The 12765-nt window shown below is 46.4% G+C and overlaps 1 protein-coding gene across 3 annotated transcripts in view; it reads right to left on the bottom strand.

Moving 5' to 3' along the window:
* Nucleotides 1–21: 21 nt before the first annotated feature.
* Nucleotides 22–12765, bottom strand: part of TUBA8 (tubulin alpha 8) — a 30183-nt gene continuing 17439 nt past the window's right edge. For 2 of the 3 annotated variants that reach the window (XM_035128327.2, XM_035128329.2), the window contains 3 exons: nt 11515–11663; nt 6452–7132; nt 3379–5347 (listed from right to left, as the gene is read on the bottom strand). In XM_035128327.2, the coding sequence (XP_034984218.1) occupies nt 5054–5347; nt 6452–7132; nt 11515–11663 (1124 nt within the window). In that variant the 3' untranslated portion in view covers nt 3379–5053. Of the gene's footprint in view, nt 99–3378; nt 5348–6451; nt 7133–11514; nt 11664–12765 lie in introns of those variants that run through there. The other variant, XM_035128328.2, reaches the window with a different exon arrangement.

The raw sequence follows: 12765 nt of genomic DNA, 5'->3' as shown, positions 1-12765 counted from the left end.
GAGCCCGTCCGCGCCGCGCTTGCCAAGCTTCCTTTATGAGCGCGCCGCGCCTCGGCTAGAGGGCAGAGCGGAGCAGCCGAGATGAGTTTTGATTTCCCCTTTTGAGAGAACAGCTTGGAAAGTGAAACTTAAGCGCGGCTCCGGAGCAGCTCCGCCCCCACCCGCCTCGAGCAGCCTGCTGGAAAGGGACCACGCCAGGGCCGGCCTTAGGTTTGATGAAGCCCTAAGCTACTGAAGGTAATGGGGCCCTTTATATGCCCAGCTGTCCTTTGTCAACAACAAATTGTCGCTGCTTTTGTGTTGAATATATGCTATATAGTAATTGAGGGACCTAATAGGAGCAGAGCAGTAATATTATAGGGAGCAGGCTAGCAGGTGGGGCCCATTGCTTACATCATAGGAGCCAACACAACACCAAACACTGTTGCTGTATGTAGGTTTTATTTTATTTTTTATCTTATATTTTGGAAATGTACATCTTGTTTTTTTCCTTTAATTTTTGAGAGTGGGGCCCTAAGCTATAATTTGTTAAGCTTATGCGTAAATGCGGCACTGGACCACACATTAGTCGCGCGCCTGCATTTTCAATGCTTAAAGAGGGATGGGGGGCTACAAATTTGAGAGAAGGGATAACCCTGCAAATTTACTCCTCTTCCGCACCCCCGCCACACAATTTTCTCCATTAGGACCAGCAATAAAACTGCACACACATTTGCAAAAGCTAAGTACCCTGTTTCTCATATTTTAAGACATACCCATAAAATAAGCCATAGCAAGATTTTAAGCATTCAAGGAATATAAGCCATACCCCGAAAATAAGACATAGTGATAGGCGCAGCAGCAATGCCGGCCGCGGCAGGAGGAGGAGGAAAAAAATAAGACATCCCTTGAAAATAAGTCATAGTGTGTTTTTTTGAGGAAAAAATAAATATAAGACATGTCTTATAATATGAGAAACACGGTAGGGTCTGGTACAGTGTTTTTTTAAACGCCTGCATGGAGGGGTGAGCAGATACTTGTTTTTAGTTTAATGCTAGGCCGCTGCAGACTGCCTTTTATCTAGACGCCGCCCGGCGATGATTTTTAATCATGGTGATTTCAAATAATGGTGGTGACTGGCACCTGTGTTGTTTGAGCCCGATCAGTGCTGGATTTATGTATAAGCTAAACAAGCTATAGCTTAGGGCCCCACATTCTTGGGGGCCCAAAAAAAATTATAGGAAAAAAATGGATGTACATTTCCAAAATATAAGATAAAAAACAAATAAAATAAAACCTACATACAGCAACAGTGTTTGGTGTTGTGTAGGTTCCTATGATGTAAGTAATGGGCCCCGCATGCCAGCCTGCTCCATAAAATATCACATATAAAGGGCCCCATTACCTTCAGTAGCTTAGGGCCTCATCAAACCTAAATCCAGCCCTGATCCTGATCCTATATGTGTGTTTTAAACAGAGGGAAGTGCCCACTGAATTCAGTGAGGCTGACATCCATTATACCTTACCTGGCTGTGCCATTGAAGTCAATGGGGCTTACTTCTGAATATTGGATTGAACTGTCATTCCTAAATATGACCAGTTGTGTGTATGCTTTCTAGGGAATAAGCCCTGACTGAGAATAATGTGACTTCCTCCTGAGGAAGGAGAAAAGAATGGTAAATCTCACTGGCAAAACTTGGACCTTTCCCCCCCCCCCCCAAGTTATCATGCCACGCTGCATCCAAAATGGATTTCAGAAGATTCATCCTAAGCCAAGTTATGGCAACTGATTCTTTCACGAAATGTGACTTGACACTGAGAACTATTATATGATCTCTGCCCCCTAATCCACTGGCCTTCAATTGTTGGGACTTGATGATACACACCCCGCCGCTGGGTTGTGTGAGTGACAGCTGTGATCAGACCTCCCCACCGCCTTTAAGTTTCATTTCTTAGCTTCTGCGTATGTCAACAGTGGGAGCTCAGCTACTATTGTTTCCTGGTCTCAGCGAGTTTCTGTCAAACCTCAAGTCTGTTTTTCATCTAATGTGCAAAGGCTGTGGTTTAGTGGGAGACCACAGGATTTGCATGCAAAAGATCAAAGACTGAATTCCCCTGCATCTCCTAATAGGGCAAATACAGAGAGGTTTAAAAATGTCCTCACCACTTTGGCCACCAACTGCTTCAGACTATAACGGAACATAGCATTTCCTCAGCCCTCGTATTAGGTAGCTTGACAAAAGTCTCGTTTCATAGAGTCGCAGAGGCAAAGGGGATACATTTAGGAAATTCAGAAATGGAATATTCCCCAAAGGTGCTGCCACAGTAGATCTGGGGACAAGAACTGGTGTCTGGGTTTGACACAGTGAATAGCCCCTGTTAATGAGGCCATTATCGAGGTCTGTACCTTTCTACATTTTATTTCTTGCTGACCTTCATGTTTACAACCCTCCCCCCCCCCAAAAAATAAAAAAAACTCTGTAGATTTGGTGCCTGCAATTCAAGATGCCATTTCATGCACCTGATGAAGTGTACAGTAGTTAGGAGTGAGGGGAAATTTTCATCCATTTCATTCATGTAAAGATGAATCTACCAAACTTGCGTTCTCAGAAGCAATACACAGCCCTCTTTCAAAATTTACACTTCTCTGAATTTTGCAGTGTGGTTTTCAAGCCAAGTAATGTGTACAAAAATGTATGTGCCAGGTGCGTATGTAAATATGCATATATTGGTGAAACTAACATGCGAAAATGCATTTTATATGGGGAAATGAATTGCAAATACATGTATATCCAGCAAAATTGCATATAAAATATGTATATTAGGATAAATTTGCACTAAAATGCTGATAAATTTTTCATAAGTCTTTTTTTAAGGAACTAATGCAGAAATGTGGAGAACTGAGCTTAGCAAGACCCGGGGGGGGGGGGATTTACAAATTGAGAGAAAACGAAACTGACAAGTTCATCCACCCCTAGCTGTAGCACATGAAAAGTTGTGCCATAATAAATGTGTCACAAGTGTCAAATTTATCTGTGTATTCTAAGTATTGTTAGCAACAGAAATGTAATAATTTCTTCAAGAATTATCATTAATCTGCTAACAGTAACCCATATCACTGTATGTCAGTGATGAGGAGAAAAGCAGACCCCCCTGAATTAGAAAATTGGCTAAGGTCTGATAAAACAAACACAATTAGAAAACATTGACAACAGGATAATAGATTTGTTTTTTTTTAAAAAAAATGCCCTTTTCTTACTGGAAGAAAATAATGTGAAATGTAATAAATCCCACATATGTTGCTAGGAGAGATATTAAATTAAGTAATCTCTGGGATTACCGGTAGTTTAAACTGTGATATATATATATATATATATATATATATATATATATATATATATATATGATTTGATTGATTTTTTTCTGGGATCTTAATTACTTAGTAAACTCAATGAAATGATTTTATTTAATTACAAATGGCCCATTGAGCTGAGTTCTCTGGGACTGATTGTCTCACTAAATTAGAAAATTAAACAATACATTCTTGTGTAACATTATATATATTTAAATATTCTTACGATATATATTTTATGATTAACAACATCACTTTTTATGTACCAAGGCATTGAAATGATAGAAGATTTTACTTATGTACATTCAACAGTACCTGTTTCTCCCCCCAAAAAACGGATTTTAATTTTTATTTTTGGTAAAAAGGATGGGGAAATGCACTTAAAGGTGGAGTAACACTTTGTTGATGCAATGTCATAAGACCACCCCACAAACAAATCAGAATGAATGCTCATTAAATGGTCAAGGTCTTCTAACCTCCTTGCAAAGTGTGTGCAAACAAATCAGGAAGAATGCTCAATAAACAGGTCACCTGGAACGAGGAGGGGGCTGAAATGCACAGAAGTCTAGCACATGCGAGTGCACAATAAAAAAAACTTTTTAAAGGCATCCTTGACATATCTCCAGAAGATAAAATGCGGGAAATGTTTTACCTGGAACAAGTATCAGCAAATCAGTCTGTCTACTGCTGTAGCTATAAAGGTAAAGGTAAAGGGACCCCTGACCATTAGGTCCAGTCGTGACCGACTCTGGGGTTGCGCGCTCATCTCGCATTATTGGCCGAGGGAGCCGGCGTATAGCTTCCAGGTCATGTGGCCAGCATGACAAAGCCGCTTCTGGCGAACCAGAGCAGCACACGGAAACGCCGTTTACCTTCCCGCTGTAGCGGTTCCTATTTATCTACTTGCATTTTGACGTGCTTTCGAACTGCTAGGTTGGCAGGAGCTGGGACCAAGCAACGGGAGCTCACCCCATCACAGGGATTTGAACCGCCGACCTTCTGATCAGCAAGCCCTAGGCTCAGTGGTTTAACCACAGCGCCACCTGGGTCCCGCTGTAGCTATAAGGCAAGGTAAAAAAAGAAGAAGGCAGGACAATAGGAGCCTAGCCCACTTGGAGATATTCCCTTCCAGAATGTTGGATGTTCTTTCTTCCTTTTTAAATTCAACTGTGTAGCCTTTTTTGTTGAGTTATAAGCAGGTGCGTAGCCAATATTTTACCCAACTACTTACAAAGAAATAATGTGTACTAATTAATTCCAGATCTTTTAGACTACTTGTGTTTCATCTTTTGCAATGATTCTCTACTGCCTTCAGCCTCCTTACTTCAAAATTTCTGGCTATGAACCTGGGATGTAGGACAGTTGAAGCATAAGTCCTAACCAGGGATGTTGCAACAGCCCCTGAGTCCTGTGTCACCCGTGCCATGCTGGTACTTATACTGTATTTTTTTCTTGGACTGCTTTAAGAAAGGAGCAGAATATTTCCTCCCCCCTCTCAATATAAGGCATAATAAAGAAAGGAAGTCACTGGAAATTGTTTTTTTGCAGATGGATGGTCTATTATTTTACATATGCTGCAGGAGTAGGCACAAGGTACAATCCACCAAACCCTCCTACTGTCCATTCCTCCATCCACCCCCATGCAATGATCAGAAGCTGTGCAGCAAAGAGTTTGGTGAGCTGTATCCCCAGTGCAATAAAGAGCTGCCAGGACCAGAATTTTTAATACTCTTCCCCGTCATTTTCTTCTTCAAAGGAGTCTGTTCCAACTTCCTCGTAATCTTTCTCCAGCGCAGCTAAATCTTCCCGGGCCTCCGCAAACTCTCCTTCCTCCATGCCCTCACCAACATACCAGTGCACAAAAGCTCGCTTGGCGTACATCAGATCAAACTTGTGGTCCAGCCTCGCCCAGGCCTCGGCAATGGCGGTGGTGTTGCTGAGCATGCAAACGGCACGTTGCACTTGAGCAAGGTCACCCCCGGGAACGATGGTCGGCGCCTGGTAATTGATGCCAACCTGGAAACCAAGAGGAGGGAAGAAAAGGCAACTGTACAGACAGAAATTAGCATGGGGAGCGGAACTCCTCAGCTGATAACCACCGCTTTGTGAAGCCCCATTGTCATCATTCCCTCAAATAGCAAACTCAAGCCTCTCTGGGGGAAACAGAGTGGGGACAGCTACAAACAGAACTGAGGTTTCGCTAAGCCTGGAATATGCAAAAGTGCAATGCATTTAAAATCAGCCCTGAACCCCCTAAAAAAAAAAGTTGATAAGGACTGCATATACATATGAGTGGAAGGGGGGTTGGTTTGTTGCGGTTGTTATTTTTTACTATGTATTTTGAGGTTTTATATTGTAATTTTATGTTGTGAACTGCTCCGAGATTTATGGATGAAGGCCGTACAGTCGTACCTTGGAAGTCAAACTGAATCCATTCCAGAAGTCCGTTTGACTTCCAAAACGTTCGAAAACCAAATCATGGCTTCTGATTGGCTGCAGGAAGCCCTGTTGCAAACCAGAACACTCACTTTCGGGTTTGTGGCGCTTGGGAGCCAAAACGTACAAGTTCCAGGGCGTTTGACAACCAAGGTATGGCGGTATACACACTTAATAAATAGTCATACTAATAATAACATAGGAAACTGCCAGATACGGAGTCAGACCATTGGTCCATCTATTATTGCGTACACTGTCTGGCAGCATCTCCCAGCCTAGCCTGGACATGCTTGGAATTGAATCAAGGACCTTCTGTGTGCATACCAGATGCTCTGCCACAGATATGGCCCTTCTCCATGCTAGGTTTGCACGTGCTCCCCCTCAAACCCTTTCAACGAGTGGGATAGGGGAGGCTGGACAGTTCAGGTGAATGGAGCTCTAACTCATCTGCCAGCATTCCTCCTCCTTGATCTCAGAATTGCCCTTACAGGACCAAGCTGAGAGGAGGAGAGGAGGAAAACTCCAAATGCAGTCCCCAGCCACAAGGGTCCACTCAAAAAATGACTCTTGATATGACCGCAGCACATGTAAACAACACTTTCGTCACCGTTGTTGTTGTTGTTTGCATTGTGGGTGTTAAGGTTTCAGTCCTACAAAAGAGAGCACCTGCTTGTCCCTTCTCACCTTGAAGCCAGTTGGGCACCAGTCCACAAACTGGATTGCCCTCTTGGTCTTGATCGCAGCAATGGCTACGTTGACGTCTTTGGGCACCACATCACCTCGGTAGAGCATGCAGCAGGCCATGTATTTCCCATGGCGGGGGTCGCATTTCACCATCTGGTTGTTGGGTTCAAAGCAGGAGCTGGTGATTTCGGCCACGGAGAGCTGCTCGTGGTAAGCCCTCTCGGAGGAGATGATGGGCGCATAGGTCACCAAGGGGAAGTGGATGCGAGGGTAAGGCACCAGGTTGGTCTGGAACTCAGTCAAGTCCACGTTGAGGGCGCCATCGAAACGCAGGGACGCGGTGATGGAGGAGACAATCTGGCTGATGAGGCGGTTCAGGTTGGTGTACGTGGGGCGCTCAATGTCCAGATTGCGACGGCAGATGTCGTAGATGGCCTCGTTGTCCACCATGAAGGCGCAGTCGGAATGCTCCAAGGTGGTGTGGGTGGTCAGGATGGAATTGTAGGGCTCCACCACCGCAGTGGAAACCTGGGGGGCTGGGTAGATGGCAAACTCCAGTTTGGACTTCTTGCCATAGTCCACAGACAGGCGCTCCATCAGCAGGGAGGTAAAGCCAGAACCTGTGCCTCCTCCGAAGCTGTGGAAAATCAGGAATCCTTGTAGCCCAGAACAGGCGTCAGTCTGAAAAGGGAACCATAATGAATAATAATTACGGGTTAACCACTGGTGTTGTTGGGCAGGGATGAAGTGCCACCACATTGATCCTCGGATGAAGGGCAGTATAGAAATTTGATTGATTGATTGATTGATTGATTGATTGGCTATTGGTTGTTTGGTTGATTCACAGCCTGGACAATCGTGTAATCTCCCAAGGCACTAATATCCAGTCATCTGTATACCAAATCCATTTTGTGGCTATCCTGAGTAGGGCTTTTAGTGTGATGGCACCTGTCGCATGGAACATCCTCACCTTAGAAATATGGTATACAGTCAGCAGCATTTTATGTTTCTGGCATAGACTAAAAACTTTATTCTTTGCTCAAGTGTTTAGATTAGTGATATTCATCACTGTGAAGCTGTGGAATTGTATTTTATGCTGGTTTTATGTCATTTTATTATGTGCTGTCTGATTTTCATCCTTTTATATAATGCTTTGAGATTTTAAAATATGAATAGGTTTATAAGTATTTTAAATTAAATAAATTATCTTTCCCCAACCCCCAAGAAGCCCACCAAACATCTGATACGCAGGCTGAGACCCTACCTGCCTGCGGACTGTCTTGCCAGAGTGGTGCATGCTCTGGTTATCTCTCGCTTGAACTACTGCAATGTGCTCTATGTAGGGCTGCCTTTGAAGGAAACTACAACTAATCCAGAATGTGGCAGCTAGACTGGTGACTGGTAGCGGCCACCGAGACCACATAACACTGGTCTTGAAAGACCTACCGTGTTTCTCCTAAAATAAGACACGTCTTATATTTATTTTTTCCTCAAAAAAAAACACTATGGCTTATTTTCAAGGTATGTCTTATTCGGGGGCTGGATCATAACAGGGAAATGATTTTTTATATGAATTTTACAGATGCTGTACAACAGAAATCACGTTTCTCTCTCTCAGGACTGATTAGCCAGATGCTGCCTGAGATCACAATTGGCTTTATCAAATAGCTGTTAAGTACTTTCCTTTGATGCCCAGATCTCATGGCTACCATAAGGTTTCTACCTTTCAGGACAAAGGCAAGGTGATAATAGGAAGTTGTCTTTATCTATCTCCTTAATCTCCTCTTTCATATGCATAACCTTTGAAGCCTAGGAATGCAAGTTGTCTGGGTCTCTCGGCAAAACGAGAAAAGAGGGGATGTCAGTTTTAAAAAAACCACCCGCGTGTCTGCGAGAGCTTGCTACTTTCCTACCGTAGCTGCAGTTTGCCTGCTTCGCTCTCTGTCTCGGCCATCAAGAGGAAATCAACAGGCAACTCATGGCTGGGCACATACCGGTAGAATGGAAGGGGGAAAAGGTGGGGGGAAGCGAGAGGTGGGCTGTGTGTGTGTGTGTGTGTGTGAGAGAGAGAGAGAGAGAGAGAGAGAGAGACGCACAGGGGGAGAGAAAGAGACGCGCACAGGGGGAGAGAAAGAGACGTGCACAGGGGGAGAGAAAGAGACGTGCACAGGGGGAGAGAAAGAGACGTGCACAGGGGGAGAAAGCAAGACGCGCACAGGGGGAGAGAAAGAGACGCGCACAGGGGGAGAGAAAGAGACGCACACAGGTGGAGAGAAAGACGCGCACAGGGGAGAGAAAGAGACGCGCACAGGGGGAGAAAGAAAGACGCGCACAGGGGGAGAGAAAGAGACGCGCACAGGGGGAGAGAAAGAGACGCACACAGGTGGAGAGAAAGAGACGCGCACAGGGGAGAGAAAGAGACGCGCACAGGGGGAGAGAAAGAGACGCGCACAGGGGGAGAGAAAGAGACGCGCACAGGGGGAGAGAAAGAGACGCGCACAGGGGGAGAGAAAGAGACGCACACAGGTGGAGAGAAAGAGACGCGCACAGGGGAGAGAAAGAGACGCGCACAGGGGGAGAGAAAGAGACGCACACAGGTGGAGAGAAAGAGACGCGCACAGGGGGAGAGAAAGAGACGCACACAGGTGGAGAGAAAGAGACGTGCACAGGGGGAGAAAGAAAGACGCGCACAGGGGGAGAGAAAGAGACTCGCACAGGGGGAGAGAAAGAGACGCACACAGGTGGAGAGAAAGAGACGCGCACAGGGGAGAGAAAGAGACGCGCACAGGGGGAGAGAAAGAGACGCGCACAGGTGGAGAGAAAGACGCGCACAGGGGAGAGAAAGAGACGCGCACAGGGGGAGAAAGAAAGACGCGCACAGGGGGAGAGAAAGAGACACGCACAGGGGGAGAGAAAGAGACGCGCACAGGGGGAGAGAAAGAGACGCACACAGGTGGAGAGAAAGACGCGCACAGGGGAGAGAAAGAGACGCGCACAGGGGGAGAGAAAGAGACGCGCACAGGGGGAGAGAAAGAGACGCGCACAGGGGGAGAAAGAGAGACGTGCACAGGGGGAGAGAAAGAGACGCACACAGGTGGAGAGAAAGACGCGCACAGGGGAGAGAAAGGGACGCGCACAGGGGGAGAAAGAAAGACGCGCACAGGGGGAGAGAAAGAGACGCGCACAGGGGGAGAGAAAGAGACGCGCACAGGGGGAGAGAAAGAGACGCGCACAGGGGGAGAAAGCAAGACGCGCACAGGGGGAGAGAAAGAGACGCGCACAGGGGGAGAGAAAGAGACGCGCACAGGGGGAGAGAAAGAGACGCGCACAGGGGGAGAGAAAGAGACGCGCACAGGGGGAGAAAGAGAGACGCGCACAGGGGGAGAAAGAGAGACGCGCACAGGGGGAGAGAAAGAGACGCGCACAGGGGGAGAGAAAGAGACGCGCACAGGGGGAGAAAGAGAGACGCGCACAGGGGGAGAGAAAGAGACGCGCACAGGGGGAGAGAAAGAGACGCACACAGGTGGAGAGAAAGACGCGCACAGGGGAGAGAAAGAGACGCGCACAGGGGGAGAAAGAAAGACGCGCACAGGGGGAGAGAAAGAGACGCGCACAGGGGGAGAGAAAGAGACGCGCACAGGGGAGAGAAAGAGACGCGCACAGGGGGAGAGAAAGAGACGCGCACAGGGGGAGAGAAAGAGACGCGCACAGGGGGAGAGAAAGAGACGCGCACAGGGGGAGAGAAAGAGACGCGCACAGGGGGAGAAAGAGAGACGCGCACAGGGGGAGAAAGAGAGACGTGCACAGGGGGAGAGAAAGAGACGCACACGGAGGTCATTCACGAGGCGTCTTTAATCGCTCCTCTTTTCTTCTTCGTGCCTTCCTCTCCTCTCCACCTCAAATGCCACTTTTGTCCTCTTCACCAAGTAGCACTACGGCTTATTTTCGGGGTATGTCTTATATTTTTTTCAACGCATGGAAATCGTGCCATGGCTTATTTTATAGGCATGTCTTATTTTAGGAGAAACACGGTACATTGGCTCCCAGTGCGTTTCTGAGCACAATTCAAAGTGTTGGTGCTGACCTTTAAAGCCCTAAATGGCCTCGGACCGTTTAGGAGCATCTCCACCCCCATCGTTCAGCCTGGACACTGAGGTCCAGTGCCGAGGGCCTTCTGGTGGTTCCCTCACTGCGAGAAGCCAAGTTACAGGGAACCAGGCAGAGAGCCTTCTTGGTAGTGGCAGCCACCCTGTGGAACGCCCTCCCACCAGATGTCAAAGAGAACAACCAGACTTTTAGAAGACATCTGAAGGGAGCCCTGTTTAGGGAAGCTTTTAATGTTTGATGGATTACTGTATTTAATTCTTTTGTTGGAAGCCGCCCAGAGTGGCTGGGGAAACCCAGCCAGATGAGTGGGGTATAAATAAATTATTTGTAGAGGAAGAAATAAGTTTCATTTACTGTGCTACAGGACCAACAGGGTTAGCCAGCGTCTTCATGGGTTCCTTAGAATATGCCCCAGGATTTCCTACAGCACAGAAGGTATAATAATAATAATAATAATAATAATAATAATAATAATAATAATAATAATAATAATAATAATAATAATTTATTATTTATACCCCGCCCATCTGGCCGGGTTCCCCCAGCCACTCTAGGCGGCTTCCAACAAAACATTAAAGTACAGAAATCAAACATTAAAAGCTTCCCTAAACAGGGCTGCCTTGAGATGCCTTCTAAAGGTCTGATAATTGTTGTTCTCTTTGACCTCTGGTGGGAGGGCATTCTACAGGGTGGGTGCCACTACCGAGAAGGCTATGTGGCAAGCATGCAGAGGTTCCTTGGCCAAGAAGGTGGTGTGGAAAATATTTCCTCATGGTTAATGAGGAAATATTTCCTAATTTTGGAAAACCACTGATCTCTGAATAATGAAACGTCCAACCTCCACCCACTATGGACCTAACTTCTAAGAATGAAATAAAAAATTATAGCCCTCCAGATTACTGCCTCATCCTGCTCCCAAACCGCATATCACTTTCCATTGGCAACCTTCTACCTACCAGCTTGCGAATGCGGTCTAGTACCATGTCGATGCTCTCCTTGCCAATGGTGTAGTGGCCGCGGGCGTAGTTATTGGCAGCGTCTTCCTTGCCAGTGATCAGCTGCTCTGGGTGGAAAAGCTGGCGGTAAGCTCCAGCCCGCACTTCATCTGTTAAGAAAACAAAGCAGAGCATGGTCAGAGTTTGTTGTGGACATGTTTCTCTAATGCTGATGTGTGCCAAATGAAGACCTGATACAGGATGCCGTCTTTGTGGTAAGTCGGATGAACTTTTAAATTATTTAATTATTCTGGCTTTGTCTGCGATTCTGAACAGAATTTTGTGGAGTGTCGGGTCTGTGGAGGAATTCTGGGTGGATGTTTTACGTTTTGTGTGCTTTGAGAAAGGATTGGTGGCTCCTGTTGATGTCAGAGTGGTACTTCTGGGGTTCGAGGTCTTGTGCTGTTCCCACATTGCAGGCCTGTTTAGCGGTAGCTGCTCGGTAAAGGTAAAGGGACCCCTGACCATTAGGTCCAGTTGTGACAGACTCTGGGGTTGCGGTGCTCATCTCGCATTATTGGCCGAGGGAGCTGGCGTAGCTTCCAGGTCATGTGACCAACATGACGAAGCCGCTTCTGGCAAACCAGAGCAGCACATGGAAACGCCGTTTACCTTCCCGCTATAGCGGTTCCTATTTATCTACTTGCATTTTGATGTGCTTTCGAACTGCTAGGTTGGCAGGAGCTGGGACCAAGCAACGGGAGCTCACCCTGTCACAGGGATTCGAACCGCCGACCTTCTGATCAGCAAGCCCTAGGCTCAGTGGTTTAGCCCACAGCGCCACCTGGGTCTGCTTGGTAGCAACTCCCAAAAGTGGAAAGAGAGAGAGAGAACTGCACATAATATGTAGAGACAGGGGGTGGATCAGGTAAATTCAGATTAGCCTGGGAAATGGAAGGCTCTTATTGGCTGCAGGTCAGCGCCAGATTTAGGGTGGTATGGGCGGGTCTCTGCATTGGGTGGTGATGTTGATACCTATATTTATATCTGTACCTACTGAGAAGATCCATAAAAAGCAACTGTACCAAAAGGAATTATTGTGGGGGGAAATGAAATATTTAGTGGTGTCAAATTTTGTCCTTGCTCAGGGGACCATATTACCAAAGTCCACCCTACAGACGTTTCCATCAGTAAAGAATGCGCAGTTAACTAGCAAAATTAAAATGAATTTACCTGATCCAAGCCCAGTCCATCAATATTAAAAATGATTGT

The sequence above is a fragment of the Zootoca vivipara genome, chromosome 10 (genome assembly GCF_963506605.1).
Source record: "Zootoca vivipara chromosome 10, rZooViv1.1, whole genome shotgun sequence".
Lineage (NCBI taxonomy): Eukaryota > Metazoa > Chordata > Lepidosauria > Squamata > Lacertidae > Zootoca > Zootoca vivipara.
Note: the sequence above shows the minus strand (reverse complement) of the source record. Positions and strands in the feature narration are given on the sequence as shown.